The sequence below is a fragment of the Pseudophryne corroboree genome, chromosome 3 (assembly GCF_028390025.1).
Source record: "Pseudophryne corroboree isolate aPseCor3 chromosome 3, aPseCor3.hap2, whole genome shotgun sequence".
In the NCBI taxonomy this organism is placed as follows: Eukaryota; Metazoa; Chordata; class Amphibia; order Anura; family Myobatrachidae; genus Pseudophryne; species Pseudophryne corroboree.
The window spans coordinates 412,497,454-412,523,984 of record NC_086446.1 but is presented as its reverse complement, the minus strand read 5'-3'; the positions used below and the strand labels follow the sequence as shown (position 1 = coordinate 412,523,984).

At 46.5% G+C, this 26,531-nt stretch overlaps 1 protein-coding gene across 2 annotated transcripts in view; it reads left to right on the top strand.

Moving 5' to 3' along the window:
- The first annotated feature begins 7,996 nt into the window (after positions 1–7,996).
- The window catches only part of NECAB3 (N-terminal EF-hand calcium binding protein 3), a 231,844-nt gene continuing 213,309 nt past the window's right edge, over positions 7,997–26,531 (top strand). For both annotated transcript variants that reach the window (XM_063960213.1, XM_063960212.1), the window contains exons 1-2: positions 7,997–8,621; positions 26,127–26,151. In XM_063960213.1, coding sequence (XP_063816283.1) covers positions 8,502–8,621; positions 26,127–26,151 — 145 coding nt within the window. In that variant the 5' untranslated portion in view covers positions 7,997–8,501. The remainder of the gene's footprint in view (positions 8,622–26,126; positions 26,152–26,531) is intronic.

The following is a 26,531-nucleotide window of genomic DNA, read 5'->3' as shown; positions in this document are numbered from 1 at the left end:
TTGCCAGCAGGACTCACTGAAAATAAGAAAACTATCAAAACTTTTACTCTAAGCAGCTCTTTATGAGAGCCACCTAGATTGCACCCTTCTCGGCCGGGCACAAAAACCTAACTGAGGCTTGGAGGAGGGTCATGGGGGGAGGAGCCAGTGCACACCACCTGATCCTAAAGCTTTTACTTTTGTGCCCTGTCTCCTGCGGAGCCGCTATTCCCCATGGTCCACTCCTGACGGAGTCCCAGCATCCACTAGGACGTCAGAGAAATACAGTTATTAGAAAAAAATATATAGTGGAATACTCCACCTTAGGGAGTACATTTATATATCAATCAATATATATTACATCAGTAATATCAAAATTGATTAAAAACACAGAGTAGATATAAAATCAATATACACTCACACTTGAATAGTAATATCACATCACTGTCATCAACTTTATAAACATTAATGTACCAGTCTTCAATAGAAATTGATCAAATGGAGCTTCTGGTTATTATTTTAAACGGGACTTTGATATATATGTGTATGTCCCTTTGAATTTTAAACAAGAGTTTTATTGCCAAGATACCGCAAATATGTTTAAGGCTAAGCAGGGGATAGTTGTGCTCTTATCCCGATGCCTTGTATCTAAGGAGAGTGCTGTGGCCTTTGTCCACAGTTATTCCTCTGCAATCCTAAACCACAGTATTAGCAGGTTCTGACACATTTCTCCGTCCACCCTGGATATGGTGGTTTCATCAGAGGATCTCTGAAGAACGGTCATATTATTTTTACACACATGTGCCTTCTGTGCCTCATGATCTCCTATATGCATTCTTAAGACATTTTCTGCCCAGGGAGGCTCAATTTCTGCAGAGGTTGCCCATTGCAGAGAAATTATCATAAAGGTACGAAAGACTCAAGAACAAAATATAAAAAAAAAAAATTGGGACACCCAAGTAACAAAGACTTGTTTGTGGGGTGGCAGAAAAATACCGAAGAGCAGGGGCATAACTAGAAATTTGTGGGCCCTATAGCAAAATCCAGAAAGCCCCCTCCCACGCCATTGTCACTACAATGCCCCTTAAGGAAACAGCAGAGAGAGAGAGAGAGAGTGAGCGGAGTGAGAGACAGAGAGGGTGTCAGGTGCAGAAATAGAGGAGCAAGACAGTGGAAGGGGGGGGGGTGTCAGGGAGAGACAGGGAGAGAAAGGGTGTTAGAGAGAGAGGAAGGAGGCGCGAGAGAGAAGGAGGGGGGTCAGGGAGACTGTCAAGGGGGGGAAGGAGAGAGAAAGAGATGGAAGCAAGAGAGAGCGAGAGTGTCAGGGAGAGACAAAAAGGGAGAGAAAGGGTGTCGGTGATCGGCTGTGGTCATTTTTCCCGTGGGCAGGGGTGAAGGGGGAGCAGACCTTGGAGGCAGTCTGTGACAGGGTGCAGGAGGAGCTGCAGGCCCTTGAAGAAGCCAGGGCCCCATAGCAGCTGCACCCCCTGCACCCTCAGTAGTTACGCCACTGACTAAGAGTTATGTTGTTGGTATAAGACAAATATTTTTCTTTAAGTGACCTAACATTGTAGTCTCAGCTGGTTGCAGGACAGTTAAAAAGCATAAAAAAATGTGTTTCACAATGTCATAGTACCTAAAGCTTCCTTCAAATGCATCCACTTTTCCTATACACAGTAGTGTGTGTGTGTGTGTGTGTGTGTGTGTACATCATATTAATTCCAGTCATACTGATGTATTACCTTCTCGCACTTCCATTATTGTGTTTTCAAATGGTGTTTCATCATCAATATACTGTAAGCATACAGACACAAGAAACGTTATGAGGGGGCAACATTTAAAAAAAAAACGACTTAGGGCACCATCAGCCCTATTTGTGCCTCTAGCATTGGCAAGGGGGAGATGAGCTCCACCACTTCTCTAGGACCTTTTAAGCCCTGCTGCCAAAGACCTGCTGGCATAAGGTCTCATGGGGGATTTCGACCGTAGTACAAGTGAACTGAACACCAATCCACGTCTTCTTTTGTGTTGTATTTTGTTTATTTCCCCCACCATCTCTGTTTACAGGGTCTTATTCAGCACAGGACGCTGTTCCAAATGCCCACGCATATTCCCAATTACCGGGAATGTGCATAGATGAAGGACCCGTTCTGCACACTTGCAGAATGGGTCCTGAGTGATTGCATCCAGTCCCCCTTTTGCCTCAGCCTGATTGACAGACGGATGCATTCGGGGATCAGTGCGGTGGGGGCGGCCTGCATTTCTATAAATGGGGCGTGTTTCCACCTTTTCTGGGTGTAGCAAGGCCAGGGTCTGCATCTCTGGACGCATGTTTCCTGGCCTAGCAAGGCGCACTGCGACTGCCAACCTGAGTAAGCTGAGGCTTATTCAGCTGGAAATATCAAGGCCATTGGTCACGATGTTGATCCCAGGCTGTGTCCTCGATCGCAGCAAGGAGCTGTCCGACACTTCCTTCTGCATCTGCATTTTTGGAAGACGGATTTGCAAAGCCGTTTGTGTGCGGCTTTGCAAACCAGTCTACTGCTGAATCAGGCCCACAGTACAATTGATTAGTAAATGATTTGTCTCTTTTCTTTTACTTGACATTCCTATAATCCTTTATACCTACATTCTCTGTTCAATTTTATTCAGTTTTTCCAGGTCTGTACTAATCTGCAGGGCCGGTTCTAGGGCTTTTTGCGCCCCCCGAGTGGGAAATAGGGGCGTGGCTTCATACAGGGGCGTGGTCAGTTACGCCCCCTGTACAGTAGTAGCGACGCTGAAATGCTGTGCGGGCGCGATGATGTCATTTTGGTGGACACTGGCAGCTTGTCTCTACTATGCCCAGAACTAGAGATACAGTATCAGTCTTCAAGTAGCTGGACCCTGCTCCAGCTTCACCATGCCTAATATGCCGTTTTATATTTTCGTTAGTGGATTGCTCTGGCTCCTGAACTCTGATTCCCAGGTCCCCAGTACCCCCTGAAAGGTGGGACTCTAGTTATTTTTTATCCCATTCAAAGCTAATAAATCTATTTCCAGGAAGTGGCGATATCTGCAGTCAAGTAAGCTGCCCTCCCACTGGAAAATGATGGCTACTAAGCCCACTCCACTATCCACCCCTCCCCTACGTATTAAACACCCTGTACCATCCTGGAAGTCATGTACCAGGGCCCCTTCATTCAGCCTAATGCCCCCTTTAACAGTTTAGTGTTCTCCCTCCCACCCCATCTGTGCAGTAAAGGAGTAATTAGCAGAAATTACTGCTCCAGGTCCTACATTTTGAGCGGAAGATAGAACACCTCCTACTGCCCACGGTACATCAAAGGTGCCGCTGATAGCACCCCCCATTCCTACCGCTGGAGGATGGGTAGGGGCCCCAGTGCATTGCTATGCCCAGGGGCCTACACTGCTGTTAGGACGGCCCTACCACAGCCGTTCACTTATAGTTTCCATTCCACAGCAGTATATGCACACGGTATTCATCCTTGTTATATGCATGTTTTACTCTGCTCTCACACTTCCCATTCCAGTGTCTATTTATTTGAAAAGCAATGTAAGAATTTTGAAGAACATTTTGTTTTAGGGGTGACACTTTTGTGTTTTCCATGGGCACCATCAACCCCAGTAACTCCTCTGATTAATGTCTATATAAAGATATGAGATCAACATTGTTATCTCAACAGTTTTGTTCCATTTTCAGAATGTTCAGTTATTGTGCATTTTGGTGCATTGAGCGCTTCTGCAGAAAGGTTAAAATCAATACTCGGTTCAAACTGTATAAAGAAAAAAAATAAGGTTGCTTTTGGTTACCCTGCTACTAAAATGAAAGTTTTAGCTGTCCCAATAATTATTTTTATTATTTTATTAAGAATTTATTATTTAGGTAAAATGTTGAGTGTGCAAGCAATACAAAGTTATAGCGCTATAAGCAACCATAAATAGGCCTATATAGTGGAAGTAATCATTTGAAAAACCTATATTTACTGTGTATAGCATGCTGATTATAATTTTACTGTTTCTTGGCTCTTGGAGAACTAAGCATCACAAATACAAATTGGCATCACTAATAATAGTAGGGAGTGAAGTTGTAAAGTGACAAAGTTTGAAAAAGACACAATGGGCTAGTTAAAAAAGTGTTTTAAAAAAACAAACATTCATATTAATGTATCTCCTCAATAGTGTACCTTCATCTACAATAAAAAATAACCAAAAAATAAAAAGCAATCTACAAAAAGAACTTACTTTATAAAGAAAGACAGGCACAAATATTTTTTTCACAATTTACTGACAAAAAAACAAACACAAAATCACCAAAATAGTTAAAAATTAAATTGGCAGTACTACCACTGTCCTTCCCTACCCCTTTAGATGCACCTTCCAGTGTACATGCACTGAATCTAGGGAGAGTCACCGGTGACGCTGTTTGGGGGCTGATTTGGGAGCTTGGTGTTAAGGTGGAGGGAGCATCCCTAATGCCTCTTTGGGCCACCATTTTCCTTTGCAGGCTGATGAAAGCCTGTGACTGCTCACGGATGGCCTGTGCTTGCTCTCAGACGGCCTGTGTGAACTCAAACATACAAGGATTCATCTCACTGGCCATCCGGGTTTAGGTACTGTGGGCCACCATGGTGGTATAGTTTAGCTTCCACAGTTGATGGCCGATGGCATCCATTTGGTGTATTTGATGGTCCATGAAGGCCATCTGGTGTTTTCTGGAGGTGTGGAGGAAGTGTGCTAGTTCCTCCACACTTGGACTGGTGGTTTGTGGCGTGGCCACTGGTGGTTGCTGCTGCTGGGTGAGTGGGTTGGGGGCTGGTGGCTCCATGGAAGTGAGGACGAGTGTGTCCTCCTCCTTCTCAGTATAGGCCACAGGCTAATATGTTTAGGCAGACCCTCAGATTATGGTGATGTGGGGAGTGGCGGAGGGAACTAAACATGAGAAGGACCTGAAAAGCAAAAAAAAATTGCTACGTAAATATACTCTACAAAAAATAGTTACTAGTAATTTTGGCCACATAACAATGCATGTGTTAGAGATATCCATGCTTGATGACATTTGCATTCAGTAGGGACTCCATTAAATGAATCAAGCCACGATTCGCCCACCGCTAGAAACGGCACTGGTTTTGGGTGCCAATGGGGGACTTTCTTTCAAACTATTCAACTTGCATTCTGTTTGGTCAGAAACTTGCATGCTTCCTAGTGTGAATTCTCGTGAGAAGTCACATGAGAGTTACATTTGATCCTGAAAACTCTCACCCTATTACAGATGTAGCCCCACTCATCCAGCGTGGCTACATCGCAGGCTGACACTCTTGGCGCGGCTAGGCGATCCAGTGCCTAGCCGCGCCAAGGCCATCCGAATGGGGCCTGAGACACACCCGCACCTGGGATTGCTCCAGCGCACCGGGACACAGATGTAGCCACTACTACAGGGGGCACAACTACTGAGGGCAAATCTACAGGGGGCACAACTACAAGGTGCACATACTGGGGTCACTACTACAGGGGCACTGCTACAGGGGCAAATTCAACTGGGGGCACAGCTACAGGGGGCACAACTGCTAGGCGCACAACTACAGGGGGCACTACTAAAGGGGGCACTGCTACAGGGGCGACAGCTACTGGGGAAAATAAACTGGGGGCACAGCTACAGGGGGCACATCTACTGGGGTACAGCTACTGGGGGGAAATCTACAGGGGGCACTACTACAGGGGGCACTGCTACAGGGTGCAAATCAACTGGGGGCACAGCTACAGGGGGCACATACGGGGGGCACTACTACTGAGGGCACAGCTATAACTGGCACAACTACAGGGGACACTACTAAAGTGGGCACTGCTACAGGGGGAACAGCTACTGGAGGAAAATTAACTGGGGGCACAGCTACAGGGGGGCACAAGTACAGGGGGATAACTGTGGGCATGCCCCTTCCCTATGAAGAAGCCACACCCCTGGGCGCCACAAGGTCAAGAACCGGCCCTGTTAGCAAGGAATGTCCTCCAAAACCTCTTCTCAGCATAACTCCCCTATGGTACAAACTCTTGCTCCTCTGCAAACACCATCTTAGGGCCTAATACAGCATTATCGACAGACTGCACATGCACTGCAGGCTCAGCGAGATGCAATCGCAATTCGATTGACAGAAAGTGACCATTTGTGGGAGGAAACATGGCACTGGTGGGGAGTGATTGGGAAATGCAGGCGTGTCATGGTCATTTTCAGTGGGCTAATTTGATGTCAGCTGTGATCGCTTGCAATTAAAAAGATGGCGCCGGTGTGACTGCATCCACATTATTCTGAGTAGGCATGGGTCAATCGCAACTGTCAATGATACTCAGTGTCTGCGTATTCGTTCGCAATTCTGCGACTCCATATGCAGTGTTGCGATCACATCAGTGAGCGTCTTTTACCATTTCAAGGTGACTCTTCACATGCAATTTTTAGCAGTAGCAGTTTTGAGACAATTGCAATTTCAGTCTCAATAGCAATACATGGTGAGTTAGGACCTTGGTCTGTAAAACTATGCACTTTGCTAGAAATCTTCTTGCACTTCTAATAGTGAGTTGCAGTCAGAGGTTGATCTACTATGAAACTAATGAAGCTTACGCTCATCACCAATAACACCATGACAACTATGCTTCTAGTACAGCATAGCTGCTATTATAGCTTGGATCAGTGGCATAAGTTTGTCCCAGGATTAGAGCCCATGACCTGTTACATTGAAGGCAGACACCTTACTGATAGAGCTATTTGCTTCTGTATAGCAACTAACTATATGAAGTTAGAATTGTCAGGTCAAAACCATTGCAACTAGGCAAATCAATGTAATGTGCAGGCACAAACTACATAGATCTGCTCAGTCACTCACATTGCTGATTATTTCTCAGACAATTATTTTGCAAGCGTCATATCCAGGATTAGAACCCCCGACTTATTACACTGGAAGCATGCACCTTACAGATAGAGCTATTTGCTTCTGTATAGGAAGCATGAGAATTCTAACTATACGAAGTTACTTGTAATTGTCAGAGAAGTAACTTCATATAGTTAGAATTATCATGCTTCCTATAGAGGAGCAAATAGCTCTATCAGTAAGGAGCATGCTTCCAGTGTGATAGGTTGTGGGTTCTAATCCTGGGTATGACACTTGTAAAATGTGTATCTATAATAAAAAGGGTGTGACTTGTAAGGGAGACCATTGATAGCTTCCCACAATTGAGTTTATCCATCATTGATGGATAACCCACTGATGGCCATCCCTACTTCCTGTATAACAAATACTTCCTGTATGGCAATGATGCAACTTACACCCTTGACATACAGCATACACCTACATTAACTTTTTGGTTGTCGACATTATGGCAGATACCATTTTGGCGTCAACCTTAAGATTGTATTTTCATTGTCAACATTTTGACTACATCCCCAAAGCAGAATTAACTGACACTGTCATTACCACAGCTCTATTTAAATCCCATAAATTTCATGAAATGTATAAATATACTTTAGTGCAGAATACTATTCTACCAAACAGTAAAGTAAGAGCAGATTTTACATATTTTATTGCCAGAAGTCCAAACCTCTGAAAACTGATATTTCATTTGCACAAAATTTCACCTTAAAAGTTGATTGTATCTTCATCTCAGTGTCCAAAAGTGTGATATAGCTATCCCCTTGCTTCACTGCGTCAATGGTAGCATAGTGAGAAGTATTCATTGCGCTTCATATCAAAACTCTGCATTGTTTTGCATTCCACAAACTTTTCTAGGGTGCATAAAAACATATTGGTATGATATTACTGGCAATAAACAAATATACACTGAAGAGTACTGCGTAATATTTTTACTTTTGTGTGCTGGACTTCCATATTTGTTATGCAATTTTATTTGCAATGTGAATTGGTGTTCATCTTAGTAGGGATTAGTTCAAGCTGTTGATTGGCTTATGCATCAATAAAGGAAACAAGCAGACCAATAAGAATGAAGAGGTGGGAGTCTAATAGATGAAAGGGAAGAAGATTACATAGAAGCTGAAGCATCATTCTCTGGTTCTGTGCCCAGAGTGGAACTGTGGTGTGAAGACAGAGAGCTGTACGCTGCACTCTCACTCCTGTACATTTTCACTGCACTCTGAAACAATATTCTCTGAACAGACACATCTGCTTATTATATACTTCATCTGCTTGCTGTAACCTGGAAACGACCTTTTCTTCTTACTGCATTGACAGACTTGTGCCTTGCATGCTGCACCTACTTTTAGGACTACAGAGAACCTATCTGCACCTTCATTTCCGACCCTTTCCCATTTCTGATGACTGAATTGCTCTCAGCACTAAGATCTCAGCTCTCCACCCAGTGCTTGAGCTTTACCTGCTCTCATTATTGTATCTTATGAAGCTTTCTTGCTCTCAGTATTGAATCCTTTGGTGTTGCATCTACAGTCCTGCTTCTTGGCCACTATACCCACCTGCTCAGAGCTGTTGTTTCACTGAATCATCACTCTGAGTAACTGCATTATGATGTCTTGTACTGAGCTGATCACCATGTGCCTCCTATCTGCAAAACAGTTAAAGAAGGACAAACCCATTGCAGCTCCCATGCAGCTCACAAACCAGGATCTTTCTATATTCCAGGATGTAAGTGTCATTCGTTTGTGTAGATCAGTGATTCTCTGTCTGTTACCACTGCACTGTTCTGTATTCTGCCTTGCTATAATAGTGCCCACATGTAGTGTCTGACGGTGTGTGTATATATATATATATATATATATATATGTATACACACACACGTTTACTTTTACAGAATACTTGTTTGCATTGCAAATAATTTGAATATTTAGCGTCACACAGAACCTCATATTGAGTCACAATTGGCACAAGCATCGTAGAGGTTAGCCCCATTTTTGCTGTTAACTGGAGACAATGTGATATACAGCCTCCGCAGTACCTGCTACATGGGGTTTGTATGGTGTGCAATGCCTTATTCTTGAGCTAATACTGTATGTATACAATACTTAAAAATGTGTCATTTGATTTTGGGGTTTTGGTCTGCTCTCTTACTTTTTTAATTTACTTTACTCACTTTTCACATACATGTCTCAGGCTGCAGGATTTGGGGACAGGAAGAACAGAATGTAAGGAGTTAATTGTAACAAAAAATCCATGTTTTCTTGTATAAATATAAATAACTATTTTCCACTTAGCAGATCAAATGATGAGTCAGAAAAATGCTGTATTTTATAGTATATAGGTGGTCATTCCGAGTTGTTCGCTAGCTGCATTCGTTCGCTGTGCAGCGATGATGAAAAAAACGACACTTCTGCGCATGTGGCGCAATACGCACGCGCGTCTTACTATTACAACGAACGATGTAGTTTCACATAGGGTCTAGCGAAGCTTTTCAGTCGCACTGCTGGCCGCAGAGTGATTGACATAAAGTGGGCGTTTCTGGGTGTCAACTGGCCGTTTTCAGGGAGTGTTCGGAAAAACGCAGACGTGCCAGGAAAAACGCAGGTGTGGCTGGGCGAACGCAGGGCGGGTTTGTGACGTCAAAACAGGAACTAAACAGTCTGAAGTGATCGCAAGCGCTGAGTAGGTTTAGAGCTACTCTGAAACTGCACAAAAAAACTTTGTAGCCGCTGTGCGATCCTTTCGTTCGCACTTCTGCTAAGCGAAAATACACTCCCAGTGGGAGGCGGCATAGCGTTTGCATGGCTGCTAAAAACTGCTAGCGAGCAATCAACTCGGAAAGACCACCGTAGTTACATAACTATTACAAGTACATGCATCGTCTCTGTAAGGAATATGAAGGCTCCTTTCCATTTGTAACCTTAGGCTGGTGTGCTTATTCTGGACTCCCAGAGCACTCTGCCTTAAACACAGCTCTCTTTGTGCCCCCTTCTTACCCAGCATGGAGCAGTGGTGGGGCGGCATCTAGTATTCTTAAGCCCCTTTCACATCGCTAATGCTGGATCCCACCCGGGAATTGGAAACGGGTCTTTCCCGGGTGGGATCCAGCATTGGACCTTAGTAGAAGGCTTCCCGAACCGGCAATCTGGCAGGTCGGTTGCCATAGCAGCGGAGGGCGGAGCCGGCAGTAGGGGCGGAGTTGGCGCTAGGAGATTAGCTCTTATCCATGCCACCTCTCCATATGTGTCGCATTGACCCGGGAACCTGGTCACGCTGCCACTGACTCGGTATTCAATTTGGGATTAACCCTTATTTATTTATTTTTCTCTTACGTCCTAGAGGATGCTGGGGACTCCGTAAGGACCATGGGGTATAGACGGGCTCCGCAGGAGATAGGGCACCTAAAAAGAACTTTGACTATGGGTGTGCACTGGCTCCTCCCTCTATGCCCCTCCTCCAGACCTCAGTTAGATCTTGTGCCCAGAGGAGAATGGGTGCACTGCAGAGAGCTCTCCAGAGTTTTCTGTGGAAAAATAATTTTGTTAGGTTTTTTATTTTCAGGGAGTCCTGTTGGCAACAGGCTCCCTGCATCGTGGGACCGAGGAGAGAGAAGCAGAGCTGGCTTGTCAAGTTGGGCTCTGTTTCTAAGGCTACTGGACACCATTAGCTCCAGAGGGAGTCGGAACACAGGTCTCACCTGGGGTTCGTCCCGGAGCCGCGCCGCCGTCCTCCTCACAGATGCCGAAGATAGAAGCTGGGTGAGTATGAGAAGGCAGAAGACATCATAGGCGGCAGAAGACATCAGATCTTCATGAGGTAAGGCGCGCAGCGGTAAGCTGCGCGCCATTGCTCCCATTCACACACACAGAGCAGCACTGAAGGGTGCAGGGGGGGGGGCGCTCTGGGCAGCAATAAACCTCACATTTGGGCACTGACAAGGTAGATTAGGCTGCTGGGCAGTACTTCTACGATCCCCCGCCATTTTCTATAAAAAAAATCACCGGGACCGAAGCCCGCCGTCGGGTGGGCGGAGCTTGATCCCCAGCACTAACCAGCGCCATTTTCTCCACAGAAGCTGCATGAGGAAAACGCTGGCTCCCTGGTCTCTCCCCTGCTGAACATTCAGGCTGGAAAAAAGAGGAGGGGGGCATTTTGAACGCAGTGAGTGGGAATCTGGTCATTTTATATATATATAAAAGCGCTATCTGGTTATATTTTTCCAGTGTTATTAAGCGCTGGGTGTGTGCTGGCATACTCTCTCTCTGTCTCTCCTAAGGGCCTGGTTGGGGTTTTGTCCCCTTATAGGTTAATCCCTGTGTGTGTGGGGTGTCGGTACGTGGTGTCGACATTTCTGAAGTGGAAGGCTTTTCCAAGGAGGAGGTGGAGCAAATGAGTGGTGTGTCCCCGTCGGTTGTGCCGACTCCAGATTGGATGGGCATGTGGCATATGTTGAATGCAAGTGTGGCATCTTTACATAAAAAGCTTGATAAGGCTGATTTAGGGGGGACATCAGGGGGTCAATCCTCAGATTGGACCGACTCACAGGGCCCGTCGGGGTCTCAAAAGCGTCCCTTAACACAAGACACTACTATAGTACCGACACGGATTCTGATTCCAGTGTCGACTATGACGAAGTAAAATTGCACCCTAGGGTGACTAAAACCATTCAGTGTATGATTGTGGCAATAAGGGATGTGTTGCATATTGTGGATGAAACCTCTGTCCCCGACACAAGGGTACACATGTTTAAGGAAAAGAAACAGATTATTAACTTTCCCATATCTCATGAATTAAATGAATTCTTTGGAAAAGCTTGGGAGACTCCGGATAAGAGACCGCAGATCCCCAAAAGAATTTATATGGCATACCCTTTCCCTAAGCAGGACAGGGAGATTTGGGAAGCACCCCCCACTGTGGACAAAGCCCTGACGCGCTTGTCCAAGAAAGTGGCCCTACCGTCTCCTGACACAGCAGCCCTTAAGGACCCTGCAGATCGCAGGCAAGAAACTACCTTAAAGTGTATTTATTCTCATACGGGTGCTGTGCTAAGACCGACAATTGCGTCGGCATGGGTGTGTAGCGCAATTGCAGCTTGGACAGATGAGCTGACAGATCAATTTGATAATATGGATAAGGATACTATATTCCTAACTCTAGCCCATATTAAAGACGCAGTCTTATTTATGAGTGATGCTCAAAGGGACATTGGATTGCTAGCTTCTAGGGCCAATGCCATGTCTGTCTCAGTGAGAAGATCCTTATGGACTCGCCAATGGACGGGTGATGCGGATTCCAAGAAACATATGGAAGTACTACCCTACAAGGGTGATGTATTGTTTGGGGATGGGCTGACGGACCTGGTTTCCACAGCCACAGCAGGTAAATCAAATTTTTTACCTTATATACCCCAACAGCAAAAGAAAGTAACACCCTATCAGATGCAGTCCTTTCGGTCGCACAAGTCCAAAAGAGGTCGGGGATCCTCTTTCCTCGCCAGAGGTAAGGGCAGAGGCAAGAGAGCACCTGCTTCGGCAGGTGCCCAGGAACCAAAGTCCTTCCCGGCTGCTCCAAAAACCACAGCATGACGCTGGGGCTCCCCTGAGGGAGTCCGCACCGGTGGGGGCACGTCTTCGGCTTTTCAGTCAGGCCTGGGTCAGTTCGGACCTGAATCCATGGGTGTTGGAAATAGTTTCCCAGGGTTACAAATTGGAATTCGAGGAGGTGCCCCCGCGCCGATTTTTCAAATCGGCCCTACCAGCTTCCACATCGGAAAGGGATGTAGTGTTAGCTGCAATTCAAACGCTGTGTATACAGCAAGTGATAATCAAGGTTCCCCTGCACCAGCAGGGAAGAGGTTACTATTCAACCCTATTTGTGGTCCCGAAACCGGACGGTTCGGTCAGACCTATTTTGAATCTGAAATCCCTAAACCTGTACATAAGAAGATTCAAATTCAAAATGGAATCTCTCAGAGCGATAATAGCCAACATGGAGGAGGGGGAGTTTATGGTGTCTCTGGACATAAAGGATGCGTACCTTCATGTCCCCATATATGCCCCCCATCAGGAATACCTGAGATTCGCTGTACAGGATTGTCATTACCAATTTCAGACGTTGCCGTTTGGACTCTCCACGGGCCCGAGGATTTTCACCAAGATAATGGTGGTCCTGCGCAAGCATGGAGTCACAATTATCCCATACTTGGACGATCTCCTGATAAAAGTGAGATCAAGGGAGAAATTGCTGAACAGTGTGGCGCTCTCGTTGAGAGTGCTCCAGCAACACGGTTGGATTCTAAATCTACCGAAGTCACAGTTGATTCCGACAACTCGACTAACGTTCCTAGGTATGATACTGGATACGGAACAAATGAAGGTCTTCCTCTCAATAGAGAAAGCCCAAGACATACAGAACATGGTCAGAGACCTGCTAAAACCGAAAAGGGTGTCAGTTCACCAATGCACTCGAGTTCTGGGGAAAATGGTGGCGGCCTACGAGGCCATTCCCTTCGGCAGGTTCCATGCAAGGACTTTTCGATGGGACCTTCTGGACAAGTGGTACGGGTCCCATCTGTACTTACATCGGAAAATAACTCTGTCCCCAGGGACCAGAGTGTCCCTCCTGTGGTGGTTGCAAAGTGCTCACCTCCTGGAGGGTCGCAGGTTCGGAATTCAGGATTGGATCCTGGTTACCACGGACGCGAGCCTCCGAGGATGGGGAGCGGTCACACAGGGAAAACATTTTCAGGGTCTTTGGTCAGACCAGGAGTCCTGTCTACACATCAATGTGTTGGAACTCAGGGCCATTTACAACGGCCTTCGACAAGCGGAGAGTTTTCTTCGAAACCTACCAGTTCTGATTCAATCAGACAATGTCACAGCAGTGGCTCATGTGAACCGCCAAGGCGGGACAAACAGCAGAGTCGCGATGGCGGAAGCCACAAGGATCCTTCGCTGGGCGGAAAATCATGTAAGCGCTCTGTCAGCTGTCTTCATTCCGGGAGTGGACAACTGGGAAGCAGACTTCCTCAGCTGACATGATCTCCATCCAGGAGAGTGGGGACTTCATCAAGAAGTCTTTGCAGACGTAACACGTCTTTGGGGAACTCCTCAAATAGACATGATGGCGTCACGCCTCAACAAAAAACTTCAGAGGTACTGCGCCAGGTCTCGGGACCCTCAGGCAATAGCAGTGGACGCTCTGGTAACACCGTGGGTGTTCAAATCGGTCTACGTGTTTCCTCCTCTTCCTCTCATCACAAAAGTGTTGAGGATCATAAGACAAAGAAGAGTACGAACGATACTCGTTGTCCCAGACTGGCCTCGAAGGGCCTGGTACTCGGATCTACAAGAGATGCTCACAGGAGATCCCTGGCCTCTTCCTCTGAGGGAAGACCTGTTGCAGCAGGGGCCCTGTGTATTTCAAGACTTACCGCGGTTACGTTTGACGGCATGGCGGTTGAACGCCGAATCCTAGCGAAAAAGGGGATTCCGGAAGAGGTCATCCCTACTTTAATAAAGGCTAGGAAGGAGGTGACGGTAAAACATTATCACCGTATCTGGCGAAAGTATGTGTCTTGGTGTGAGACCAAGAATGCACCTACGGAAGATTTTCATCTAGGTCGTCTTCTCCACTTCCTACAGACAGGAGTGGATATAGGCCTGAAATTAGGCTCTGTTAAGGTACAGATTTCGGCCCTCTCGATTTTCTTTCAGAAGGAATTGGCTTCTCTTCCAGAAGTCCAGACGTTTGTAAAGGGAGTGCTACACATCCAGCCCCCTTTTGTGCCTCCAGTGGCACCATGGGACCTGAACGTGGTGTTGCAGTTCCTAAAATCACACTGGTTTGAACCGCTTAACAAGGTTGAGTTGAAATTTCTTACCTGGAAGGTGGTCATGTTGTTGGCCTTAGCATCAGCAAGGCGAGTGTCAGAATTGGCGGCTTTGTCACACAAGAGCCCCTACTTGATTTTTCATGTGGATCGAGCTGAATTGAGGACACGTCCGCAATTTTTGCCTAAAGTGGTTTCTTCGTTCATATGAATCAACCTATTGTGGTGCCTGTGGCTACAAGTGACCTGGAGGATTCCAGATCCCTGGACGTAGTCAGGGCCTTAAAAATTTATGTAGCCAGGACGGCTAGAATTAGGAAAACAGAGGCTCTGTTTATCCTGTATGCGGCCAATAAGATTGGCGCTCCTGCTTCGAAGCAGACTATTGCTCGCTGGATCTGTAATACGATTCAGCAGGCTCACTCTACGGCTGGATTGCCGGTACCAAATTCGGTTAAGGCCCATTCCACTAGGAAGGTGGGCTCTTCTTGGGCGGCTGCCCGAGGCGTCTTGGCTTTACAACTTTGCCGAGCGGCGACTTGGTCGGGGTCAAACACTTTTGCTAAATTCTACAAGTTTGATACCCTGGCTGATGAGGACCTAGCGTTTGCTCAGTCGGTGCTGCAGAGTCATACGCACTCTCCCGCCCGATTGGATGCTTTGGTATAAACCCCATGGTCCTTACGGAGTCCCCAGCATCCTCTAGGACGTAAGAGAAAATACGATTTTAAACCTACCGGTAAATCTATTTCTCCTAGTCCGTAGAGGATGCTGGGCGCCCGTCCCAGTGCGGAAACTCTGCAAGACTTGTATATAGTTGTTGCTTACATAAGGGTTATGTTACAGTTGACATCGGTCTTGGACCGTTTCTGTCGTTTGTTCATACTGTTAACTGGTTATGTATGTTCCAGGTTACATGGTATAATTGGTGTGGGCTGGTATGAATCTTCCCCTTGGATTGCTAAATCCTGCCTTGTATTGTCCATCTCCTCTGGGCACAGTTCTCTAACTGAGGTCCGGAGGAGGGGCATAGAGGGAGGAGCCAGTGCACACCCATAGTCAAAGTTCTTTTTAGGTGCCCTATCTCCTGCGGAGCCCGTCTATACACCATGGTCCTTACGGAGTCCCCAGCATCCTCTACGGACTAGGAGAAATAGATTTACCGGTAGGTTTAAAATCTTATTAAAAGTTTCTTATATAGCGCAGCAAATTCCGTTGCGCTTTACAATTTGAAATAACAATAACAAACTGGGTGATAACAGTCATAGAGGTAGGAAGGCCCTGCTCGCAAGCTTACAATCTATAGGGAAATAGCACCTTTCCTTGTGTACATATGCCTATCTATTGCATAGAATGAGAAGACATGTGAGGATATGTGTGGACTGTACAGAGTGGATGCAATTTGATAGGAAGGTTTATGAAAGTTATGTGGGCGGTTCTGGAATTTGATACGCTTGCCTAAAGAGATGAGTTTTCAGGGAACGCTTGAAGGTTTGGAGACTAGAGGAGAGTCTTATTGTGCGTGGTAGGGCATTCCACAGAGTGGGTGCAGCCCGATGAAAGTCCTGCAGTCGTGAGTGGGAGCGAGTAATGAGTGTGGATGAGAGACGCAGGTCTTGTGAAGAGCGAAGAGGTCGGGTTGGGAGATATTTTGTGATAAGCGAACTGATGTACGTTGGTGTAGTTTGGTTAATGGCCTTGTGCGTGAGTAAAAGTATTTTATATTGAATGCGGTAGAGTACAGGTAACCAATGGAGGGACTGACAGAGTGGATCTGCAGATGATGAACGTCTAGCGAGGAAGATAAGCCTCGCCGCTGCATTCAGAATGGATTGTAGTGGTGAGAGTCTCGTTTTGGGAAGACCAGTTAGGAGACTATTGGAATAATCAATGCGGGAGATAATGAGAGCGTGGATTAGAGTTTTAGCAGTGTCTTGTGTAAGGTATGGTCGTATTTTGGATATGTTTTTTAGATGCATGTAACATGATCTTGAGACAGATTGAATGTGGGTAACAAAGGACAGATCAGAGTCAAGGATGACACCTAGGCAGCGAGCTTGTGGGGTAGGGTAGATAGTCGAGTTTTCAACAGTGATTGAGATATCAGGTTGGTACCTACTATTGGCCGGTGGAAATATAATTAACTCTGTCTTTGAAATATTCAGTTTGAGGTGGCGAGATGTCATCCAGGATGAAATGGCTGAAAGGCATTCAGTGACATGGTCCAGTACAGATAGGGACAAGTCAGGGGAGGATAGGTAGATTTGAGTATCATCTGCGTACAGATGATGCTGAAAACCAAAAGAGCTGATTAGTTTACCAAGAGATGAGGTATAGATAGAGAAAAGCAGAGGACCCAAGACTGAGCCTTGCGGTACTCCAACTGAAAGAGGTAGCGAAGAGGAGGTAGATTCAGAGAAGCGAACACTGAAGGAGCGATTAGATAGGTACGATAGGAACCAAGAAAGGGCTGTGTCTTTAAGACCTAGGGATTGTAGTGTCTGTATGAGAAGAGAGTGGTCTACAGTGTCAAATGCAGCAGATAGATCTAGAAGAATAAGTAGTGAGTAGTGGCCTTTAGACTTTGTAGTGACCAAATCATTAACCACTTTAGTCAGTGCTGTCTCTGTGGAATGTTGGGAACGGAAGCCTGACTGAAGTGGGTCCAACAAAGTGTATGAGTTGAGAAAGTGTGTGAGTCGAGTGTAGGGCAAGTCTTTCAAGTAGCTTAGAGAGACAAGGGAGCTGAGAGATAGGGCGGTAGTTTGAGAGAGCATTAGGGTCAGAATTTTGTTTATTTAAATGGGAGTAATCACTGCATGCTTGAAGAGTGAAGGAAAAATACCAGTAGAGAGAGAGAGATTACAGATGTTAGTTAAGGTAGGGATGAGCACCAGAGACAGAGCTTTACTTATTTGTGAGGGTAAAGGATCAAGAGGAGAGGTAGTAGAGAAGCAGGATGAGAAGAGTGATGATACTTCATCTTCATTTGTGGGATCAAATGAAGAAAGAGTGCCAGAGGGTTCAGGTAAAGAACGGAGCAGGTCACTGGCTGCCGAAGAGCATACCATTTCATCTCGGATTTTATTAATCTTCTCCTTGAAGTAGGAAGCAAGATCCTGTGCCTTGATAGTGGCGGGTGGGGTAGGTGCGGGAGGATTCAGAAGTGATTTAAATGTATTAAAGAGTCATTTGGGGTTAGAGGCTTGAGCAGAGATAAGAGTTTGGAAATATGTTTGTTTGGCAGTGTCCAGGGCATTTTTATAAGAATGGTAGACAGTCTTATATGTAAGGAAGTCACTTCAAATACGAGATTTACGCCACTGACGTTCAAGTTTTCGTGTGAGTTTTTGTAGTTGTCTTGTTAATTTGGAGTGCCATGGTTGACATCTAGGCCTACGTGGAGTGTGATGGGTAGCTGGAGCCACTTCATCAAGGGCTAGTTCTAGAGTCTCATTAAGGTGTGATACAGCCATCTCAGGAGAGGTGAATGCAGAAATAGGTGAAAGCAGTTGTTGGAGTGAAGTGGAAAGTTCTTGAAGATTAATTGTGTTAATATTTCTGCGGGTTTGAGGAAAATTGGAGGACTTCAGCAACACAGGGTTTGAATTAACAGAGGAGAGCATGCAGGTGATAAGGTTGTGATCTGAGAGGGGGAAAGGAGTGTTAGTGAGTTCAGAGATGGAGCATAGTCTGGTGAATACTAGATCAAGGCAGTGGCCCGCCTGATGAGTAGAGGAGTCAGTCCATTGGAAGAGGCCAAGAGAGGAGGTTAGAGCAGTGGTGCAAGTAGAAAAAATGTCTTACGGGTACTGTGTGCGCGCGCCGAAGGCGCGCGCGCAAAAAAATGGGTGTGGCCAAATGCCACATGGGGCGTGGCCAATGGAAATGGGGGCGTGATACACATATGGGGGAGGGGCAGATACACGTATGACCCCAATAGTGCCAGATACACGTTGCCCCACAGTGCCAGATATACATTGCCCCACAGTGCCAGATACACATTGCCCCACAGTGACAGATATACATTGCCCCACAGTGCCAGATACAGAAATGCCCCCAGAGTGCCAGATATACATTGCCTCGCAGTGTCAGATACACGTTGCCCCACAGTGCCAGATATACATTGCCCCACAGTGCCAGATATACATTGCCCCACAGTGCCAGATACACATTGCCCCACAGTGCCAGATACAGAAATGCCCCCAGAGTGCCAGATATACATTGCCTCGCAGTGTCAGATACACATTGCCCCACAGTGACAGATATACATTGCCCCACAGTGCCAGATACACATTGACTAACAGTGCCAGATACACATTGCCCCACAGTGCCAGATACAGAAATGCCCCCAGAGTGCCAGATATACGTTGCCTCGCAGTGTCAGATACACGTTGCCCCACAGTGCCAGATATACATTGCCCCACAGTGCCAGATATACATTGCCCCACAGTGCCAGATACACATTGCCCCACAGTGCCAGATACAGAAATGCCCCCAGAGTGCCAGATATACATTGCCTCGCAGTGTCAGATACACATTGCCCCACAGTGACAGATATACATTGCCCCACAGTGCCAGATACACATTGACTAACAGTGCCAGATACACATTGCCCCACAGTGCCAGATACAGAAATGCCCCCAGAGTGCCAGATATACGTTGCCTCGCAGTGTCAGATACACGTTGCCCCACAGTGCCAGATATACATTGCCCCACAGTGCCAGATACACATTGCCCCACAGTGCCAGATACACAAATGCCCCCACTGTGTCAGATATACATTGCCCCCCGTGCCAGATACAGAAATGCCCCTACAGTGCCAGATATGCCCCCAGTGCCAGATATCCCCCAGTGCCAGGTATACATGCCCCCCCAGTGCCAGATATCCCCCAGTGCCAGGTATACATGCCCCCCCAGTGCCAGATATCCCCCAGTGCCAGGTATACATGCCCCCCTGTGCCAGATATCCCCCAGTGCCAGGTATACATGCCCCCCTGTGCCAGATATCCCCCAGTGCCAGGTATACATGCCCCCCTGTGCCAGCTATCCCCCAGTGCCAGGTATATATGCCCCCCAGTGCCAGATATCCCCCAGTGCCAGGTATATATGCCCCCCAGTGCCAGGTATATATGCCCCCCAGTGCCAGATATCCCCCAGTGCCAGGCTTTATGCCTCCCAGTGCCAGATATCCCCCAGTGCCAGGTATATATGCCCCCCAGTGCCAGATATCCCCCAGTGCCAGGTATATATGCCCCCCAGTGCCAGGTATATATGCCCCCCAGTGCCAGATATCCCCCAGTGCCAGGTATATATGCCTCCCAGTGCCAGATATCCCCCAGTGCCAGGTATATATGCCCCCCAGTGCCAGATATCCCCCAGTGCCAGGTATATATGCCCCCCAGTGCCAGATATCCCCCAGTGCCAGGTATATATGCCCCCCAGTGCCAGGTATATATGCCCCCCAGTGCCAGATATCCCCCAGTGCCAGATAGAAATGCCCCCCCAGTGCCAGATATCCCCCAGTGCCAGGTATAACCCCCCCCCCCCCTTCCCTGCTCACCGCTGCCGCTGGCCGCTGCCGTCCTGTGTGAGGGAAGGAGAGCGCAGCCTGTGCCTCTCCTTCCCCTCAGTCTCCGGCGGGTGTCTCACAGTTTAATTCAGCGCCGATCCGTGAGCCAATCAGAGCTCGCACCGCGAGCTCTGATTGGCTCACGGATCGGCGCTGAATTAAACTATGACAGCCGCCGGAGACTGAGGGGAAGGAGAGGCACAGGCTGCGCTCTCCTTCCCTCACATCAGCGGCGGTGCGAGGAGCGGCGGCCCGTCGGTGTGGGTACGGCGTACCCACGGCTAAATTCTTACGGGTACGCCGTACCCACCCGTACCCGCCCACTTGCACCACTGGGTTAGAGAGAGTAGTTTGGAGGCGTGCGCAGCAGATTTTGGACAATCAATAGCAATATTGAAATCACCCATGATAATGGTGGAGATGTCAGAGGATAGGAAGTGAGGGAGCCAGGCAGAAAAATCTTCCAAAAACCCTTCTTATTACCCGCGTTGAATTACCGGGTCAGGCGACCCCGGGAATGTTCATGGGGCCCTTTCACATCGCACAGTGACCCGTGTCGACCCGGCAATATGCCGAGTCGATACCGGGTTATTTTTGCGATTGAAAGGGGTATTAAGAATGTGATGCTGGACTGTGACATAGTAGCCCAGCACCATACCCCCAGACCATTACTAACATGGAGGAGCAACTGGCATACAGGTATGAAGTTGCCTCTTCATGTTAGCAGACTCTGTGTGGGCGCTATTGTGACAATTAAGAAACTGAATGAGTGACATTATATCAGTCATTCAGTGTTTTAGATGCCGCCTAGCACCCTAGACAACTACATACATTTGCTTAGTGGTAGTACGGGCCTCACAATGACTAGGCACTTCCCTTGTTGCCATTTAAATCCATATATTTAGGCAGAACTCAGCCATTGTATCAAAATTCTATTGACCCCAAAGGCCATGGGAGGTATTATGTTACATGGAATTAAGACATAGGGGTCCATGTACTGAAAATACAGTTATCGCAGAGAAAAAGCTGCTTCTGCTTCATCTGTTATCGGTGAGAAGCAGGAGGCAGCTACCATGATTGTTACTTAAAATAGCCCTGCTGAGGAGAGTGAACAAAAAGTCACCCCTCTCGGCGGTGACTGCATTTACTGGGCGATATTCAATTGATTACTGCACCCAGTCTCCCGTCTAAAGTGACATGTAATTGTTTCCGGTTTTCGCGCTGATCACGCCTATAGAGGTCGGGTTTAGCCGCGTAAATCAGCTAAAACTAACCAAAGTGTTGGTTGCGATCATGAAAAGTGCCATTTTCTGCGCCTAAACATGTCACTTTTCATGTATTTCAGTTCACTACCAGCGGGGGTATGAGCTGAAATGCAGACACCGGCAGCCATCGTGCCCAAATGGAGGTACAATTGAATAGCTCCGTTTGGACGCCATCTAGTGCCAGAAAATAAACATTTGAATTCTGCCCGCTGTGTGCTCACCTCTCTTCTGTGTCCTGTCCTGGGCAGCTGCAGCAGAGAGAATTTTTTTTTTTAAATAAACTTTGTTTACAACCGGCCATAGATCACTTTCTGCTTCTTCAGCGAAGAAGCTACCGTCATCTAGAGATGATGAAGCCAGCGCTGGAGAAGACAGCTGACGATAAGTGACTTCTCTCCTTAGTAACACCTGGGGCACTTAGCACTGCCACAGAGGCCTATGGCAGCACAATATGGTAATCTCTGCTTACTCCTAGAAGGCTGCAAACTGGTAAATCCCTTTAGTACATATTGAGAAATGATATGTACAGGGATTTTTTATGCCTTTTTTTGTTTAGCCCCCTTAACTCTGCTCAACACATGGACCCATAGTTGTTGTAATGGGGGGGCATGGGGGTGACCCTTAAAAAAAACATTTGATAGGTGCACTGCCACCATCATATAGTACAGAGCTAACGGATACTAGGACATCAGAGCAGGTCCATCCTGCCACTGCACATGCTTGACCATTCTGTGGGTCTCTCACCTCCGATGCACCCCGGGCTGCCCGGTCCCTGCTGCACCTTTTGTGGCTCCAATTAGATCCCCTAGACCAGGGAAGGGGAACCTTCGGCCCTCCAGCTGTTGTTGAACTACACATCCCAGCATGCCCTGCTACCTTTTTAGCATGGTCAAATAGCAAAACTGTAGCAAGGCATGCTGGTATGTGTAGTTCAACAACAGCTGGAAGGCCAAAGTTTCCCCACCCCTGTCCTATACCCTTTACAACATGGGTCTTCAACCTGCAGCCCTCCAGCTGCTGTGGAACTGCACATCCCAGCATGCTCTGTCTCTGTTTTAGAATGCCTTAATAGCAAAACTGTGGCAGGGCATGCTGGGATGTGTAATTCCACAGCAGTTGTGGAGCCACAGGTTGAAGACCCATGCTTTACAACATACTTAATTGCATTGATTAGCACCACCTGAAAGAGGGAGATGAGTTCACTTGAACACACTCTGCAGTGCAACCAAGCTGCTGTACCTGCATGCTGCAGCTGTGATCAACTAGGGCACAGGTTCTCAAACTTGGTCCTCAGGACCCCACACAGTGCATGTTTTGCAGGTCTCTCACAGAATCACAAGTGACATATTAGCTCCACCTGTGAACCTTTTAAAATGTGTCTGTGAGTAATTCATACACCTGTGCTTCTACTGGGTTACCTGCAAAACATGCACTGTGTGGGGTCCTGAGGGCCGAGTTTGAGAACCTGTGAACTAGGGCATAGGTTCTCAAACTCGGTCCTCAGGACCCCACACAGTGCATGTTTTGCAGGTAACCCAGCAGGTGCACAGGTGAATTAATTACTCACTGACACATTTTAAAAGGTCCACAGGTGGAACTAATTATTTCACTTGCGATTCTGTGAGGAGACCTGCAAAACATGCACCGTGTGGGGTCCTGAGGACCGAGTTTGAGAACCTGTGAACTAGGGGATCTATGTTTATTACACAAGAAAGGGATTTATACTTACAGTGCCACAAAAAGCAGCAATGCATCCACAGTGCAGAAAGCCTGAAACATTTGCACAATCATTAATTTATACTACCGCAGCTATATGTACACATAATGGCATACCTCCCAACATGACCCTCTCCAGGAGGGACAAAATGCTCTGCTTCTGGACTTCCCTCTTAATTTATGATAGCCAGGACCTGTTTTGAACAAGTTAATGGATAAGAAAGGTGTGTCAGCACAGGTGAGGGTAATCATACACTATGTGGGAAGTCCAGGAGCAGAGCATTCGGTCCCTCCTGGAGAGGGTCATGTTGGGAGGTATATATACCATATATACCACCACTGCTTAGGTGTCCAAGCACCATACTGCCCTCACAGTGAGTTTAGAGCCTGATGGTGCAATCTGCATTACCACAACCCCTGCACATGCTACATGGGCTCCCACTCCTAGAAGGTAAGTCTTAGAAGTAGGCAAGTATGTCTCTACCCTTACAGATGTAAACCGATATTTGTGCAATTCCCATCTGGGAAATCCTGAAGAAGAGGATCCCAGTGACAACTGTTGTGATTGTGGTGCTGTGAATCGTATCATTACTGCCCTGTTCCCGCTGGAAATTGCTACAGTTTGTGTCATGCAGGTGGCCCACAATGATTGCTTATCTTGACCCTGCACTCCCTCTTCACTGCAGAAGTTACCGGTGGTGGTGGTGTTGGGGGGCGGGGGAAGGGGTAGTGTTTCTACCGTACTTGTCTTCTCTCCTACAAGTTGCGGGAGGCTACCAATTTTTTGGGCAGTCCTCTGATTTTTTCGGCAGAACCCTGTAAGTGTGGCCAGATCTCCCGCATCCCACCTGCTTCCTAGTGAAGTGGGCAGGATGAGGAGATTGTACGGAGTATTGCGGCTCCGTATGGGGTTGGAGCATAATGACGCACATTTGTATAATCTAGCCCCAACCCGCAAATAACAACATTTTGGAGCAGGCGCCTAGTGACTGACAGCCCAACCGCACCCAAGCAGCATATTCTCTCCGTGCTTTTTCTAGAGAGGAGACTTAAAAAGTAGGCAGCCATGGTTTCTACTCTCCCAGGATACTGGGAGAACTCTGAAATTCAGGAGTCTCCTGGACATAGAGGGATAGTAGATAAATCAGCATGTTGATAGTGAGCATGTTGACACTGATGAACATGCTGACAATGTTGACAATTGGCGATGCGGCTGTTCTGGTGATAAGTGCTCCAATTCTACAACTAACCCGGCATTTGCACTATGTTCTGGCATTTCCAGCTTTAGTTGCAAGTTCCAGCCATTGCAGCAGTATGGGGTATATTCAATAAGAGTCGGATCCATCCGACAACCCCTATTCAATAGAGTGGCCAAATCCGACTGTCGGATTTGGCCGGTGTCCATGCGGCTGTCAGCAGCTCCCCATGTGTGAGAACACAGGGAGCTGCTGGAGCCGCACATCACGGCCGCCCAGTGCCGCGCTGCAGGGAGAGAGGTGCCTGGCCGGAGGACGGCCGTCAAGGTACCTTTCATCCCCGCTCCCCATCTCCTCACCTCAATCGGACTTTTTTTTCCAAGTCGGATTGAGATTGTCGGAAAGGGGGCCAAAATCTGTCAGATTTGGCCCCGTTTCCGACAGAAGCACGCAGAAAAAAACTGCATTTTTTGAATAGGTCGGAACCCCTTCCGACCGAAATCTGTTGGAAGCTGCATTCTTTCCAATAAGATGGCAGCTTCCAACAGCTATTGAATACACCCCTATGTCTCTATCAGTAGCTCTAAATCTATTGTAGGCAGTTTGTAAATTGCAGATATCAACAAGATAGCTGTCTAACTTTCAACAATGTCGACACCATCATTGTCCAACACTGTGACCGTTGACATGCTGACCGCATCCCCAGTAATCTGTGTAACTGCACTACACCTGTGTTGCCAATTGGTGAAAATACTTTTTGTTGAAAATGTTATAAAAAATTTTACTGACATATTATTAAGTTGTATTAAATTGTGTCCATGACATAAATTACAAGCAGCATCTATCTATAAAAGGATGGGGTGCAGGAAGGTTCTTATCCCTATGCAATCTCAAGTCTTCTCAGTGTATTGTCATAGTGTCTAGATGTGGTCTCATTTTATTTTATATTTTTACCAAAATTGTACTTATCTAAATAACTGTCAGTAAATGTACTTGTGGTTGTACAGAACTGAACAATGAAAGCCTGAAACTCTGTTCTTTCAAAAATAATAGTGATTTTGTTTCTTTTACCTTTATAAGAAGTCTTCATCAGGTTTTTACACCAAGTTCTACCTTTATTTTCATAAAGAGGATAGCTTCTTTAGAATAAATGAATATGAAATTATTCATTCATACCGCATAAAACCATGTTGGTATATTTAAAACTGGTATAAAGGTCACTAATTAAATATTTACTTGTCAGTGTATAGAGCTAACGTGTCTCTACATTGCCCTCATGAAAGTTCAATAAGTATGTGTAGAAAAGATGGTCTCCCTTTTCAGTTGTTATATGACATGTCCAATTAATTCTCAGTCATGACTTAAGCTCACCGTAGTTCAGTGACACCATTAGTCATTCCATACTGTAAACATTACAAGTGAAAACCAAGCAAAATGCTGCTAAGAATTTTAGTAAATCATTGGCATCTCGGTTACAATGTTAGAAACAGCTAAGGTAATTGGTTAATGCTAGAGATTAGAGAGAGACAGACAAGAAATAAAATAAAGATTAGTATTATCTCTGGAGTGTCTTGCGGTGTCTGACACTGACAACTATAATCATGTTTGGTAGAATGAAATAGCTTGAAATTGATAACTTTCCTTTCTTTACAGATATTCCGAAGGGCGGACAAAAATGGTGAGTATTGAATTTGGTCTACTGCCAATAATTGTCTATCTGTACCAATGGAACTGACCCATCTATGTTTGTGATCATTAAAAAAGGGAGAGTGTAATCTAAATGAGGGATGAGATGGAGTGTACTAATAGACAGTATTGGTTCAGGCTGTTTGTGCTTCATGTTCTGGCAGACAAGGGGCCACAGATGGTGTGGCAGACAAACTCAGCAAGATTATCCTGGTGGGTTTCTCATATATATTAAGGAAATTACTGCAATGCAGAATCCCCGCCACCTTGATCCACGTTTGTGTTCACCTGCCAGTAACCCTTTCTTAGCAGCCCACATGGTCATGGGGTTTATTCAGTTGAATTCGGAATTGCCGTCAAGTCGGAAAGACG